Source organism: Cloeon dipterum, chromosome X (genome assembly GCF_949628265.1).
Source record: "Cloeon dipterum chromosome X, ieCloDipt1.1, whole genome shotgun sequence".
In the NCBI taxonomy this organism is placed as follows: Eukaryota; Metazoa; Arthropoda; class Insecta; order Ephemeroptera; family Baetidae; genus Cloeon; species Cloeon dipterum.
The window spans coordinates 2628672-2643722 of record NC_088790.1 but is presented as its reverse complement, the minus strand read 5'-3'; the positions used below and the strand labels follow the sequence as shown (position 1 = coordinate 2643722).

The following is a 15051-nucleotide window of genomic DNA, read 5'->3' as shown; positions in this document are numbered from 1 at the left end:
GCCACGCCCCCTTGCTACGCCCTTCTCGACCTGCTGATGTGCTCAATGCTCATTCCCACTCATTCCTTTGGTCGTCTTCAATTTCATTCCTCGAGAGCCCCACCGAATTTGTAAACATGGCACAAAAGCTATTACCAAGTTCGAAATAGTACATCTTTGAAGAAGGATTGCGCTGTGTAATACATTTCATATCCAAAATGGCATCACCTTCACAGGTACGTCGTAAATATCTCCGTCTCGCGCGAGTTCGCAGGTGTGACATAAAGTAAACAGTGGGTAAAAAATGATTTATCGTTTCAATTCCTCTCTGCATTCTGGAAATTCTTATTTAGTCAGGATTGGGATTTTTTCATCGGTTCACCAGGTCGTTCGCAAAATTCTAATAATTTTCTTCCCTTTAACCCCTTGAACGAGTGCTATTTATATTCGTATTATCGATTAATTCTCCATCCACCTCCACGGAAATGCAAAGCCTAGCTATGATATATTTACTTGCTCGAAATGTGTGTATCGCCTGGTTGTTTTCTGTGTATGAATTTATTGCGTGATCTCAGTCCGTTACTCCATTAATTCGATTTTCGATTATTTCGTAATGCTTTTCCTTCAAAATTCTGAACTGTAGACTAAGGAAAACCAGTAGAACCACATCACAACTAATTTTTATTTTAAAACTTCCCTGAAATTCTTGTGAAAAACAATCCTCTTGAAAATACCATATTTTTAACCTACGTGTAAATAATTAAACTGTCGACTAAAAGGAAAACAAACATATTATTAATTATTAATATTGTATTCTGCGTTTTTAAAATTTACAGAAAAGGCTACAACGAGAGCTTAAATTGATGCAGTCAGAGCCTCCGCCAGGGATGACTGTGGACCACGAAGAGGCGATGCAAGATCTGACTAGGCATGCCAAAGTTCAATTAAAAATTTTTTTGCTAAAATTTTTGTTTCAGATGGATAATTAATGTTGAAGGTGCGCCAGGCACACTCTACGAAGGCGAACATTTTCAGTTGCAGTTTAAATTCGGCTCACGATACCCTTTCGATTCGCCTCAAGTAAATATTTAATTTAAATCTCTTGATTTTAATTCATTCGGATTTGCAGGTCATGTTTACGGGTCAGAATATTCCAATCCATCCCCACGTTTATAGTAACGGACACATTTGCCTGTCTATATTGACTGATGACTGGTCTCCAGCCTTATCTGTTCAGGCTGTTTGTCTTTCGATTGTGTCCATGCTCAGCAGTTGCAAGGAAAAGGTATAATTTTATTTGGTGTAAACCCTAAGAGTAATTCTAAATGATTCAATTCAGAAAAGACCACTAGACAACACATTTTACATCAAGACCTGTCACAAGAACCCAAAAAAGACTAAGTGGTGGTACCATGGTAAGGAATTTAATTGTTTTTTGAGTTTTCGAGAATTATTAGATCTGTAAAAATTATTTTGTTGAAACTGCGAGATCGCTTTGAGCTAACAAAACATTTAAAAATAATTGAACTGTCGAAAAATGATTAATTGATTTTCCTTATTTATTTTTTGCAGATGATGAAGTTTGATTCGCTTCTACGAATTCACAACAGTTATGGCTTTAAACTATCTCACCTCACAATATAATTGCAGTTTCTCCTTCTGCAACTACTTTGATTATGTTCCGCGTTTTGGACAAGTCTGTGGATTCCTACTTTGAATGATCTCTCACTATAATTTCAAGAATACCATTTGATTTCTAGCGTAGATATCTCTGTTTGTGCAATCGTATTTGCCACTTTGGCATCAAATAATATGTTTTTTTCAACAACCATCAGGCAGAACTTTCCTGGTAGTGCACATTTAGGGGATTTTAATGTAAGAATAATTGAAGGAAATTGTACTTGCAGAATAAAATTTATTGAAAATTTGTTTAATCGTTTTGGGTTAGGAACGCAGGTCCCGCTTGAATCGTTTCATCACTTGAACACTTTTGCGAGAGTTGCGATTCCTTTTTTTATAACTATTATTCGCACTCTTTTTGCCGAGCTCAAAGTCATGAGCTGAGAGCAATGATGTAACATACGAGGCGCCGCAGAATTTCACCTCTTCGGGAGATCGCGAACAGTCATTTGCTGTGTGACCTCTCTTCGCGCACCAACTGCAGTACAATTTGTGGCTCGGTTTCAATGAACTTCGGCCGGTTTTGGTTGACAAATTCACAGAAATACCATCACCATCAACCTGTAATCAAAATTGGAGCAACCGGAATTTTAAAGTCAAGAAAAAAGCGCGGGAATATTATAAAACGAGTGGAATTTTAAAAGGGGGCGTGGTTTCTCTGAAAATTGAAGTGCGGGAAAATTGTAGTTTGAAAATGGGGGCGTGGTTGCCCGGAAAACTTAAAAAGAAGGCGTGACTTGTCAAAATCGCGTCGGAAATTTTAAACTTGACTTTCACGTTACGCTTTTTGAGGAAATTTTAAAATGGGGGCGTGGTATACCGAAAAATTGATACAAAGAAGACAATATACATGGTAAACGTTGCTAAGCGCGATAAAATCGATACGTTTGACAACTTAACTGAAAAATCACGAAAATTTTTAAATAAAAAGAAAATAAATAAAAAAGGGACGTGCCAGAATGCGTAGAACATTTTTAAAACTTGATTTTCATTATGAAAATTTGCTAGAATTTTGAAATGGAGACGTGGCAAATTTTGGGAAATCCTCTGCAAGTATTTAAACTTGACTTTTTTCATGCTAAGAATATATGGAATTTTAAAATTAAGCCGTGGTTGCCCAAGAAATAGATAAAAGAAGGCGTGGCCCGTAACAGGAAGCGCGGTTTAACATTTCGTCCTGGTCCCGGCAAAATTGCGCAACGTTCAACAAACACCCAAATATTGTTGAATTGATTGTTGACCTTTTCTTGCAACAAGGAAATTCGCGTTTGGTTGTTGAAAGTTACGCAATTTTGCCGGGACCAGGACAATTTTAACTGTGGTTGTTCAAGCTGAGAATTCGGGAGAATACAGAATTGGAGGAGTGGTTTCAAATATAATTCAAAAAGTAGGCGTGGAACTTGAATATAATCACGGAAAATTTCGAAAATTTAAAACTTGTGTTAAGAATTAATGGGAATTTAAAAATGGGCGCGTGATTTCCTGGACAATTAAAAAAGGCTTAGCACAAATCTCAATTTACCACAGAATAAAATAATAAATATTATTCAATTTTGGATATTTCTATAGATGGATTTCTTACCGTGTCATAAAATCTCCTCCACAAATCAGGGCAGTAATTAGATTCATGGCCAATGTTATTGCATCTTGTACATGTAAGCCTGTACATGAATCTGCAATTTCGACAGCCAGAACTAAACTCATTCGTCTTGGCGCCGCACAGCAAACACATTGATTTTGGGCACGAATCAGCATAGTGCCCAACGCCAGCGCACAAGTGGCATTTGACTACCTTGATGGGATCGGGACACTCGAACTTCATGTGACCATACTGATGACAGTTTAAGCACCTTCCAGCTGGTTTTCGCCTGTTTCTGGACAGCTTGGAAACTGAAAAATGATTTAATTATAAATTACACAGTAAAAATATAAATTTTTCTTCAATTCTACCTCTTCCTCTTTGAATCCTGGATAATCGTTCAGCCTTCTCAGCCGCTTTGCGAATGTCCCGAGCTGTAACTGAACATTAAATTAGACTTTATAAGGGGAAACAAAATAGAAAATTAAATTACCAGGAAACTGTTCCTCTTGCTGAGGAAGGTCTGCTTCGAAGTAACGAGTCCATTTCTCTTTAGGCTTGACGAGTTTCACATTCACCACTGGAGTTGCCTCCTCGTCCTCTCCTAAATTATTTCTTTCCAGGACGCCTGCCTCTTTGATTTGTTCCACCATTTTCGAAACCAGCAAAACGTTATTTTTCTTCTTCCTTTTCCTCTTCTCCTTTTTCATATTGACAGCTGCTGGTTCTAGGGTATCGCTACCCTCAGGAGTTATCAAAGGCTCCATTGGAACAAAGGTAGTCATGTCGATGTTTTCAAATCCTGCGATGAATGGTGGACATGGGACTGAAATATCGAATAGCGACGGGATACTCGGGTTTTCTTCAGGTGGAGAGTAAGGTGGCGAGTCCAGAGTCACGAGAGGTACATCTCGGTGTTGGGCAGGGACTCCTGACCAGAGGAAACACACGTCCTCGTCATCAGCCATGATTCTGAAATTAAAAATATAAATTTTCCTTGAAAAATAGGATAGTGTGACGCTGTCATCATCATTTTATGAAAGATAATTTGCGTTCTATTATTGAAAACTTCTTCGAAAGCGTAAATAATGCATTATAAAGTGATTAACTGGCTTATGAAACCCAGTGCACGGATTCTTTTATGTACATAAATAAGTACACAAATGCATGCAACCATCAGCCTTGATCATTTTAAAAACAACACAAAACGCAATAAATCAAATAAAATGGGCCTTACAATTTACACTTTAGGTTTCCTTACTATACTCGTGCATTTTACAATCTTCAGAAAGCCTCGGCGAACTCAAACAAGTCTAATTTTGACCCGTTTTTCTCCCAGCTTTGTCAACCATGTGAGCTCACGAACGAAAACAACATCAGGGAATAACCATGACGTCGACGTCCACGATCCAAGCGCCTTTTACTAAAAATCCACACTAAAAAGAGGCGTGTCCTTGTAGAACACATGTTTTGAATCAGAAAAGTCGGCTTGAGTCGCTAACTTCACTCTGGATCGAGAAAGAAGCGACTAAACACTTTTTATTTAGATTAAATGAGCCTGAAACATTCGTTTTAAAGCCTCGCAGTCACAAAAATGCTTCGCAATCTGTTTGGAAGAGGTGAGTTTTGTGTTTATACTAATTAACCTTCCGCGTGAAACTAAATAATTTGATTCTTTCCCAGCCTTTTGTCAGGCCCGGCCTCTATTGAATGGGATCAGCTTGACGAGCAAATTTCAGCATGGACTGGTACAAAAGGTTTCTTCAAGCTTGATGAGCACCTCTCTTTGCAACAGTTTACAACATTTCTCGCCTCAGCCCATCAACATCCTGTCAAGGTAATTTTATTACAGCATTTTAATTTCCTGTGTTTCTAACAGTTTGTGCAGGATTTGCAAGCCTTTAGTTGCCGAGCAGAAGAGGACCTATTTCCTCAACAAATTCAATCTGAGGACTGGGAGACGCAAAACGAATTATGACGTCATTGATAGATTTTACAGACTCCACTGGTAAACATAAAAAATGCACATACAAAGGGGTCGAGTTAATGAATTAAAACCTTTTTCAGGGGGATGTGGATTCGTGTCAAAGCCGGGAGGGCGAAGAAACTGTGGAAAAAGGCTGGAAAGAATAAAAAGAGGTTGAGATACCATGTCATGTGCAATGCCACCCAGTGCACGCTTCTGGATAAAATGGTCACCGGCTTTTGGCGCAGGGAGCGCTTCCTGGTCAATGACCCCTATGCTCCTTATCACAAGAGGGAGAATTTTTACCAAACTAGGCGAAAACCAATGGAGCTCCCTCCCCTCCCTATGAAGAATAATTGACTGCCATCAAATTGTAGATTTATACAAACGTTTCCTTATTGTTTTTCGAGTGTTGACAGATTGTTCGCAATAAATTAAATTAGAAACCGTTTACTGATTGCAATTGATTCATCTAAAAAGGATTAAAAGTGAAAAATGCTGGAAAATGCTAGTTGCTGATTTATGAACTCATCCCTCAGGTTTCAGGAGCTAAAATTGACCTAATTTCTTATTTCACAAAAAAGGTTTTTTCATGGTTTCAAACGCTGCTGGACAGATCTGGACGAGAGGAATCAAAATCTGCCAAGAAAATGTGGTCGAGCGCTGAAACGTCGAGAAAATTTAAATGTTTACTATGGAAAGGTCCTTTTTAGATTATTGCAAATCAATACAAATTCTTTATAGATCGAACTGCTTAATATTGCATCCAACAAAATAAAAATAAATCTCACTTGTATAGCGATCCACTTTAAGAAATTATTTTGTAAGAATCCAATTTTTTATTGCTTCGCTTCTAAATCATTTACAAGGCTAGCTAAAAATAATAGATAAAAATTCAAGTATATTTAGATTTTTTTTAATTATTTTTTGTCATCAATAAAACAAAGTTGCTCTCCCAACTCCCATGATGATACAGACATATATAATTAGATCAAAAGAAAACAAAATTAAATGAGAATTCGTGATCTTCCTCTTAATTTATGAAACAACAAAATTAAATTTGATTAATTATGGTATGTAGAAAAAAATATAGGGGAAGAGGTTCCTCTTGAAATAAAAGCTGGACGCAACAACAAATAGCACAAAGTAATTTAAAAGCTCAAAACTTTATAAAATAATTCGGATTCGAGGTCTTGAGTACGCGCCATCTCTGCTTCGAATTTTGCAATGCTGCCAACCACACAGAAGACAACTAAAGGCTTACTTACAAGTTTAATTTAATTTAAAAACTATAAAAGGATTATAAATTTCCTTTTTAACATAAGCAAACCATTTTAATCATTAAATTTTGTATTCCTGGAATAATTATTGTAAAAAGAATTTACCAATGATTCCGAAGATAGGTTGGTGTAAACACGACAAATAAATGTGCCACGCCCCTCTCTCATCATCTGCCTTTGTTATTGTTCATATTGTTGGATGAGGGATAGCAAGGGAGAGTTTCACTCTATTTTTCCCTTATAAATATTAATATTTTTACAAATTTCAACATAATTCATTGTCTTTAGTATCTTTTGGACCACCTCAATCAAAAGAATCCCCGTCAAAATGCAGAGTATCACTTCAGCTCGTCTTTGCAACCAGTTTAGGAGCATGTGGTAAAACAACTTGGAAATACACTCAATAGGAACAGCATAGAATAAAAATCAAATCAGCAGGTTTCCCGGGCGAAATCGCAGTCAAATTGTGAGATATTTCTCGGATGATGATTCGCAGAAAAACAAAGAAGCAGAAGTCAAGGTAAAAAAAGACACGCCGATAGAAGAAAAGTCCGAACAAAAGGCTTCGGCTGCATTGAAATTGAGCAATTTGCTGCAAGCGATAATCCAGGTATGATTATAATTATTATATATTAATTTAAAGAAAGATTTTCATTTGAATTTGCAAAGGATGATTTGACAATGAAGTCAGAGAAAGAAAATTTGAAACTTTCAACGGCAAAAAACAAGAAGGGCTCGTTTAAAAAGGTTGTCACTGCAGCTGAATACCAACTAGGTAATTTAAGCTGAGGAAAATCAAATTTGAAATTTTAATTTTACTCTTAACCAGGAAAGGAAATGGCAGATGCGATTGTCGGAGTCTCCAAGGAACTGGAAGGAGATAAAGAACAGATTAAAGCAGATTTGATCGACAAGGTTGCTAGCATGAAAGCTCCTGTGGCCGAACACATTCTTGAAGCGCCAGTCAAGGAGCAAGATGCTGCTCCGAAAGAACCTGTGAATTTTAGCGATCTCATTGGAGGAATGACTGTGGAGAAAATTGCAAAAGCCAGGCCACAGGTGAAGACAGACACGCAATATTCCAGAGCTGGTCGTGTGAGAGGCAATATCAAAGATAAAGTGGACGACGAGCCCATCTTGTCGAGTAGACGAAGACGCTTTGCACCGTACGATACATTTTTAAAACTCCAATCTGCTTGCTAACTCTCAATTTGTAGGGATGAACCAAGCGTCAGAGCTGGTCTAGAAGAAAGCGTGCCGCTGGGAATCTTCAGCGATCCTGCATCGTTGCGGAAGGCTGAACCTCTGCTCCCGATTTGGGAGCAAATGCACCAACGGGACCTGCAGCTTGCTGTTATGTATCCGCCCTCGAACATTTACGAAGAGATGATTTCCTGGACAAACCAGGGAAAACTCTGGAAATTCCCCATTGATAATGAGCAAGGTAATTTCAATTTATTTAAAAAGATCCACTGAAACTACATTTTCGTATGTTTTGATCAATTCCTAAGGGTATTTAATTTATCAGATAAAAGATTTTTGACAAAAATCTGGTTTTGTAAGAAAATTGATAAAAATTTAATTAAAAAATTTCCAGAAAATATTTAAAAATAAATCAAAGTATCTGCTCCAAATTTCTAAATCAATATAATTAAATGTCTCAGAATATTACCTTAAATTATCGATTTTATTGCTGGGTGTTCTAGCTTAATTTTGCGAGAAAAAACTATTTTTTTCAAATAAATTTTAGGTTGGGAGAGAGAGCAAAATGTGCCATTCTCGGAGCACATTTTCCTCGACAAGCATCTGCAAGACTGGTGCCCGAAGAAAGGTCCCGTGCGCCACTTCATGGAACTGGTCTGCATTGGCCTGTCGAAGAATCCCCACTTTACAGTCGAAGAGAAAAAGGAGCACATTCTAGGCTATAAAAATTACTTTGCTGGCAAGTCGCAGCTGCTGAAAGAATTAGGTGCTGTGTAAAGGTAAAGTCGCGTCAATAAACCTAGAAATATACATATGTAACTACTTATTTTAATTCATTGAAAAATATGCATAAAAATGTGCTTCAAGTTGTGATCGAAAGGTTACATTATATATTTATCCAGAGTAGTTCAGCTCATTCTTTGAAACACCACGTTGATGGCTGCCCCGTTTCTTGTCTGAAGTATTTCGACGCCGCATTTTGTGCTTGGAAGCTCTGCTGCTCCACCAGCTGATGAATATCACATTAGCATCAATTGAAATCATTTACACATTTAATAACTCACAACCAGACGGTGGCTCGCAGCTTTGTTGATATCACCCTCTTTCAAAGCTTTGACCACGTTGTACCACAGTTTTCGAGATTCTAATATGTCCATTTTCTCTAACTTGCGCACCCTCTTCTTGAAAGTTTGCTGGTTATTAATTTCCAGAGACTGAGACACTGCGTTGCTCTGAAACAAGAGTGTTATCATTTGAATACGAAATTGGCTGTTTGTTTTTTACCTCAGCGGAATTCATAAATTTCAAGCTGCTCGTCCAGTCGCCGACAATTTTGCAAACAGTCACGGAGGCCGAGTCCTTGATTTCAGCAATCACTTGGTTTGGCTTTTCCCCAAAAAATGACTGAGAGGGTTTTCGTATTAGAAAATTCGATTAAATTATAGAAGGGATTCACCAGCGTTCGAATCGATCAATAGATGACGCCAGTGGTTTCTTCGATTTAAATGATTTTAAAAAAATGCTGCTGCTGTGCATTCTGCTTCTTTAGTCATGCTGAATGCAAAAATTAGTCCAGCCATTCGCCGCAGATGCGTCAGAAAAGATTTTTTCCAAAAAGAGTGGTTTTCACGAATCTACAGCAATTGGCTCAACCGATTTTGGTTTTCAGCACGTCAAAAGAAAACAAATTAAGTGAAAAATGCACAGTGACAGAATTGACTCTGAAATCAGTGGAAAAGAGGCAGCAGAAATGCCTTAAAATCCCAATTATATGCTGGCGCCATCAGTTGGTGGGCTTAGGCAACTGGTGAATTTATTTTTAAATAATCGTGTGGCACACCTTTGGGTAATTTATGACAGCAGAAAACTCATTAGTGGGACTGTGGATGTTGACTTTGCCCCCGAGTTGGATGCACGGCTTGGAAATGATCGACCTGGCGTGGACTGTGGGGAAGCCAATGGAATAGAGCTCATCGTAGCTGCTGAGCAGCAAATTCATGTCTCCAGAGATGGTGATGTCTACAGACATTCCAGTGAAGAGGCATTTGAAGCCGACGTGGCCGTCGAGTCGGATTTTCTTTGTCGGACATTCCACATGGAAGGCAGAGACTGACAAAAAATTATTATTTAACATTTTGAAGATGAAAAGACCTCACCAGGCGGCTGATTGCTGACTTGTTCAGCGACAAAGTGGACAAGGTGAGTCTGGTTTCCTTCTGGCACTTTCCAGGAGCAGACAAAGCGCTCGCCCAGCAGTGGAGTCAGCGGCTTTTTACCAGGCCGCATTTTCAATCCGGTTTGGAAAGAAGTCAGGTACCATTTCACGATGGCGACCATTCTGGTTTTCGGGTCTTTCCCATCTGCAATGCTGGGAGAAAAACAATAATATTAATATATCATAGCGGTTCTAATAATTTAAAACCTTCCAATCCATTCCTGAATGAGGGTCGAAATAATTTTTGCGATCGATAAAAAATGTTTTGAAACGTGCGAGCAGACTGAGCAGAGGCGCAAAGCGAAACGCTCGTTGCTTTAGCGCGCGCGACGATTTGATACTGCGCAAACGTCACTATTCTGAAGTCACAGCTTGGAAGCAGAGAGGGGGTGACGCATGCGCAGTAGCGATTAAAAGGATTTGGAAAGAGACCGAAAAAGACAGTATACCTTGTGAATAACTCTGTGAAGTTGAAGAAGTTGGCAAGCTGCTCGAGCAGAGACCTGGCCTCCATCAGAAAGGTGGGAAGGGTGACACGAGTGAGGTCAGTTCCGCGTTTCGTTTGCGACGCGAGTTTGAGCAAAGTGCTGTGCTCGTCTGTGACAGGGATGGACTCGATTTGAGTCTCTTCCTCGTCCGTTTCCTCGTCATCGCGCTGAATTTTCTCTAAATAGACGTTAAATTAGAGCGTTTTTTTTTAATTAATTTTCTTCTTTACCTGGATTTGAATCGGAAGGGCAGTTTTCGGTTTCGCTGTTACTGGTGGAATGAGTTGAATGAGTGCTGAAAAATGAGAAAGTGTTCGAAAATGATTAATTCCTCACTCTCAATTTCATTCCTAGCAATTTGAAAGGATATTAGAATATTTAAACTGGTAAATTATATAGCAAAACTCATGTAAACTAAAACACGGCTGACAATTAAGAGCAATAATTTCTAGAATTTATTTGAAGCGATTAACGAAACAGTTTCTCAGCAACCAAGGTGAGAAAACGTGGTGAGTTGTCAACCATGGTTGAATTGTAGACTATGATAGAGATGTGCAAAAACCAATCATTTTATTTTGTTCAGACCGTACAAACAAAGTAATTCTGACAATCTTGTATTTCGTCGGTAATTTATTTTAATTTTCCCACTTTTCCGACATTTGCCACGCTTTTTTTCATTTTTCCGGAGAACCACTCCTCCATTTTAAAATTCCCGCTAGTTCTCTGTGAGATGCAACAAGTTTTCGATTTTCCCGCATCTCGCACCATGAACCACGCCCTCATATTTTGAAATTTTCCGGATAATCACGCCCCCAATCCAAAATACCTGCGAGCTCTCAGTGAAAATGACAAATTTGAAGAATTTCCCGCGTTTCGAGAAATTTTTTGCCTCGCTTTATTATATTTTCAAACCTAATTAAAAATACCGCGAATTCACAGTAGAAAAAGAGGAATTCAAAGATTTCCCGCACTGTGCGGAATGTTCATCGCTCAATTTAAAAATTTCTCGTCAATTCCTATGGGCAACTTTCACAGATAATCGGGGTGGCCATGTGTTGACTTGAAATTTTACAAAAATTCAATCATATTTCGAATGGTTGAACCCGTAAAAATCAATTGCTCATCGTTTTACCTTTATAATGATGGCAATTAGTAAAAAAATTAGAATAACCATTGATTATTTTTGCACATCCCCTGCTAAAAGATGAATCAAGCTCCTATATTTCTAATAAAAGCCTTGCAGCATGCAGCGCTGTATAACCTCTATTAATTGGAAAGCGTCTCAATAATGAGCCAAAATTAAAACCAGAGCCAAAATCCTACAGCAGCCTGCTGGGTCTAAAAAGAACGAAAGAAGTTCACGGCTTTCGTCACTGAGGGAGCAGGGAGAGATGTAAAAATTGAACCACATGCTGATGTTTGCGTGATAATGAGAGAAGAGTTAAGCCACAAAACGTAACGAACACGAGGAGGCGGCTACAGAGAAGAGTTTTGTCATTGGACACTGTACCTTCTTGCAACATGAACAGGAGCTAAAGCGAAAATTTAAAATTGGTGCTGGTTGCTAATCGGAATCTGCTGAGCTCGATGGACTATCTCTAAGTCTGTGAGGAATGTCCGAGCCTTTACCCCTGTCCCAAACAAACCAACAGCACCGACGGTCAAAATTTCTCTTCACAACGAAAAGCGACTGATTCTCGGTACGAATTTTACCTCTTTTTGTCCGCGAGGTCGCTCGGCTGCGGCGGAATGTAGTGCAAAGGAGTCTTTTTGGGCCTCGGCAGCGGCACGGCTGGCGCCACGATCTGCTGCTGCTGCAAAATGGACAGGCACTGGCTCAGGCAGAGGATCGTGGCCTGCGACGTCGCCTTCAGCATCAGCAGCTCAGGGTCCAGGTTGGTAACTGCGCCACCTGCGCAACACAAGTTCACAAAAAATTAAAACCTTTTTGTCAATTCCATGAACTCGATAGCAATTCAATTTCTATGATATGAGCGCGGGGAAATCGCAAGAATTTCAAAATAGGGCGTGGCACGTGTCACAAACCGCGGGAATATCGTAAGATTAAGTAGTGGGAATTTTGAAATGGGGCGCGGTTACCCAAAAATTGAAAAAGAAGGCGTGATATGGGTGAGATATAAACGGTTTCACAGGTAATTCGCATAAATTTTTGAAATGGAGCCGTGGTACTCGATAGAATTTTCGAAAAGGGGCGTGGCACGTGGCACAAACTGGATTAAAACACTTATAGCGGGAATTTCGAAATTGGGGCGTGTCACAGAAAAAATTTAGTCAGGGGGCGTGGCAAGCAAGCGCGGGAATTTTGAAAATGTTAAAGTTTTTACTAAGAACTCTGTTCTTTTTAATTTGTGGTAATAAAAGAAGGCGTGGCACATGATAAAAGAGCAAGAAAATTCAAAATTTGACGATTGCAGCTAAAATCCTGGATTTTGATTTTCAAAACTCATTTTCAAGCTCAAAATACAAATCAAATCAAAATTTAGGTACTCACTCGACGGCAGGTCATCGATGAGGCATGCAAGTCCCTGGTTTTTCATCTCAGCCTTTTGCAAATTGTCCCTGGCAGAGCAGAGCGCGTCCAGCACTGCCAAGGAGCAATGCACCAGCGGCCCCTGAGGCGTTGTGCCCAGTGAGTGGTGCTCGCGAGGTGGAAGGGGAGGATTGCTCTGAACGAACAACTCCACAATTCAAGTTCCACGATTAAAATAACAAATTTAATACAAACCTGAGCAATGGCCATTGTGTGCATCTCGGCGACAGCCCTGAGCCGATTCACCCATTCTTGCCGTTCCCTGGCGTCGATGGCCTGCAGCTTGAAGATTTCCCCCGAGGCCGAGTTTAGGGTGAAGGTGCTCGAGTCTTCGTCGCTCGGGCAAATCACGGCGGAGGCCAAGTGCACCGAGCCCCGCGGTCGCTGCTTTCGGCTCGGCTGCTGTTGCGGGTCAATCTGGAAAAATAAATTGACAGTGCCAATTGCCAATCGTCACTGAGGGTCCAGATCACTCGGTCAAAAATTGTACTCGCTGTCGGGGGGAAAAAACGCAAAAAGTGACAAAGTACGTGCCGGGCCCCAAGTAGGCACACCTTTGGCAATCTTAAAAGTTGGACTTTGGGCGGGAATAAAATCAATTTAACGTGCAAGGTCATCTTTGTACTTGCAATAATGCTAACTTAAGTTGCAAGAACACCTTTTTAACTTGCAAGAACGCCTTTATAACGTACAAAAACACCTAATATAAATGCAAGAACTCCTTCACGTGCAAGAACACCTACTGAACGTTTGCAAGGACGCCTATTGGAATGCAAGAACGATCAATCAGAGAGAAGGGAGCGATCATTTTCTGATTTGGCCTTGTGCTGGCCCAAGATCGGGACAAACTCTCCCTTTCCTGATTGGTCGACCGGGGGATTCAACTGCAAACCCTAATTTTACCCTCAAGAATCGATGGACATTTAAAAATTTATTGGCAAAATCATATCGACCTGTTTGACGGTTATGTTTTTCAACAGCGAGATAAAAATAAAAAAAATACTATAAAAAATATTATTGTTAACAAATAATACAAAATTATCTCAGGGCAGAACCGTTCAAATTTAATTTAAACTTCTTCAGTAGTCCACTCGAGAAGCCCGAAAACTGAATGGCAAAATTTCAAAAAATACTATTTTGATTTTTGAGAGGGTAATATTTTTTCAAATCGATCTCAATGACGAGAAATTATGGGTGGGTTTATTGTCAGGTACATTTAAATTTTAGAAAATTATCCCAATTTAACCAAGAGTCACTTTAATTTTGAGAAAATTAATACTGTGCTCCGACTTGGAAAGATTTTTTGCTCTTCCTTCTGAGCAGAATTTCAATAAAATTTCCAAATTTAACACAAAAGTAACTAAATGAAAGTTTGAATTTCAATTATGAATAAATTGTTCCGAAATCCTAGGAAAACAATAACAAAATGTACTCACCACATAATAGTCGAGAATGCCTCTTTCAGGGTCGAGAATGAACCACCTGTACTGCCAACCCTTCACGACGTTCGTGTACTTGTAAAGCTGTCCGCGGAATTGTTGCCGCAGCTTGTCCACGGACATGGCTGATGGCTGATGAACAATTGACCCACCCGACTGCGAAAAGACGCAAAATGAAGAGTGTCGATTATCGCCTTAAGCTCGGCTGAAATAGGAGAATTCAAGCAAACCTCAGCACAGAGGCGGACCAAGACGCCTCAACCTCGCTTCAGGTGGTGGTTTAAAGGTCAGACGTAATTTGTTTTTCAGAAAAGTTGTCCCGTTTCGTTTTCGTTTGCTTATGGATGCGGCCTGAAATTGACAGACAGCTGTGCCGAGCTGACGGCAATCGGGAGGGGGGCGTGTCGCTCTGCTAGCGCTGCGGCTTTTCAAAAATGGAAAATAATAAAATTCCTCTTCTAACGCGGAACACAAAAAATAATAATAACATGAAATGACAGAAAATGACAATCAATATAGGATAGCTACTATCGTTATTGTTGTTTTGTTCGGTGGGGAGTTGTTTTCATGCGGAGGGGCGACTAACAATACGAAATCATGGGGGTGTGCGCAAGGTTTCAAGGCACGAAACCATATCGGTCTAATTTAAAATTAAGATTTATGATGTCTGA

General features: G+C 39.5%; 5 protein-coding genes across 6 annotated transcripts; 3 read left to right on the top strand and 2 right to left on the bottom strand.

The window, feature by feature from the left end:
• Nucleotides 1-12: 12 nt before the first annotated feature.
• Nucleotides 13-1908, top strand: LOC135947220 (ubiquitin-conjugating enzyme E2 W). Its single transcript, XM_065495910.1, has 6 exons — nucleotides 13-215; nucleotides 816-907; nucleotides 957-1059; nucleotides 1109-1264; nucleotides 1319-1394; nucleotides 1552-1908. The coding sequence occupies exons 1-6, from the start codon at nucleotides 198-200 to the stop codon at nucleotides 1563-1565; spliced, it is 459 nt and encodes a 152-aa protein (XP_065351982.1). The 5' UTR covers nucleotides 13-197; the 3' UTR covers nucleotides 1566-1908.
• Nucleotides 1875-4637, bottom strand: LOC135947215 (zinc finger CCHC domain-containing protein 7-like). Of its 2 annotated transcripts, none has more exons than XM_065495891.1 (5): nucleotides 4476-4637; nucleotides 3732-4210; nucleotides 3610-3678; nucleotides 3242-3549; nucleotides 1875-2220 (listed from the first exon to the last, which is right to left on the bottom strand). In XM_065495891.1, the coding sequence occupies exons 2-5, from the start codon at nucleotides 4204-4206 to the stop codon at nucleotides 1924-1926; spliced, it is 1149 nt and encodes a 382-aa protein (XP_065351963.1). In that variant the 5' UTR covers nucleotides 4207-4210; nucleotides 4476-4637; the 3' UTR covers nucleotides 1875-1923. The 2 variants fall into 2 exon arrangements, with proteins under 2 accessions (XP_065351963.1, XP_065351964.1); XM_065495892.1 differs by having other exon boundaries at nucleotides 4500-4636.
• Nucleotides 4638-4690: 53 nt separating this feature from the next.
• On the top strand, nucleotides 4691-5657 carry mRpL35 (mitochondrial ribosomal protein L35). The gene is made up of 4 exons (XM_065495908.1): nucleotides 4691-4857; nucleotides 4922-5075; nucleotides 5127-5246; nucleotides 5306-5657. Exons 1-4 carry the CDS (start codon nucleotides 4833-4835, stop codon nucleotides 5562-5564), a joined length of 558 nt encoding a protein of 185 aa, XP_065351980.1. The 5' UTR covers nucleotides 4691-4832; the 3' UTR covers nucleotides 5565-5657.
• A 1008-nt stretch (nucleotides 5658-6665) lies between these two features.
• On the top strand, nucleotides 6666-8506 carry mRpS31 (mitochondrial ribosomal protein S31). The gene is made up of 6 exons (XM_065493189.1): nucleotides 6666-6862; nucleotides 6920-7094; nucleotides 7154-7259; nucleotides 7314-7650; nucleotides 7702-7928; nucleotides 8235-8506. The coding sequence occupies exons 1-6, from the start codon at nucleotides 6813-6815 to the stop codon at nucleotides 8462-8464; spliced, it is 1125 nt and encodes a 374-aa protein (XP_065349261.1). The 5' UTR covers nucleotides 6666-6812; the 3' UTR covers nucleotides 8465-8506.
• Nucleotides 8496-14932, bottom strand: LOC135945470 (oxysterol-binding protein-related protein 11-like). Its single transcript, XM_065493188.1, has 12 exons — nucleotides 14611-14932; nucleotides 14378-14536; nucleotides 13137-13358; nucleotides 12903-13077; nucleotides 12104-12302; nucleotides 10621-10685; nucleotides 10352-10568; nucleotides 9844-10055; nucleotides 9528-9796; nucleotides 8972-9091; nucleotides 8752-8919; nucleotides 8496-8696 (listed from the first exon to the last, which is right to left on the bottom strand). The coding sequence occupies exons 2-12, from the start codon at nucleotides 14501-14503 to the stop codon at nucleotides 8601-8603; spliced, it is 1869 nt and encodes a 622-aa protein (XP_065349260.1). The 5' UTR covers nucleotides 14504-14536; nucleotides 14611-14932; the 3' UTR covers nucleotides 8496-8600.
• Between the last annotated feature and the right edge of the window lie 119 nt (nucleotides 14933-15051).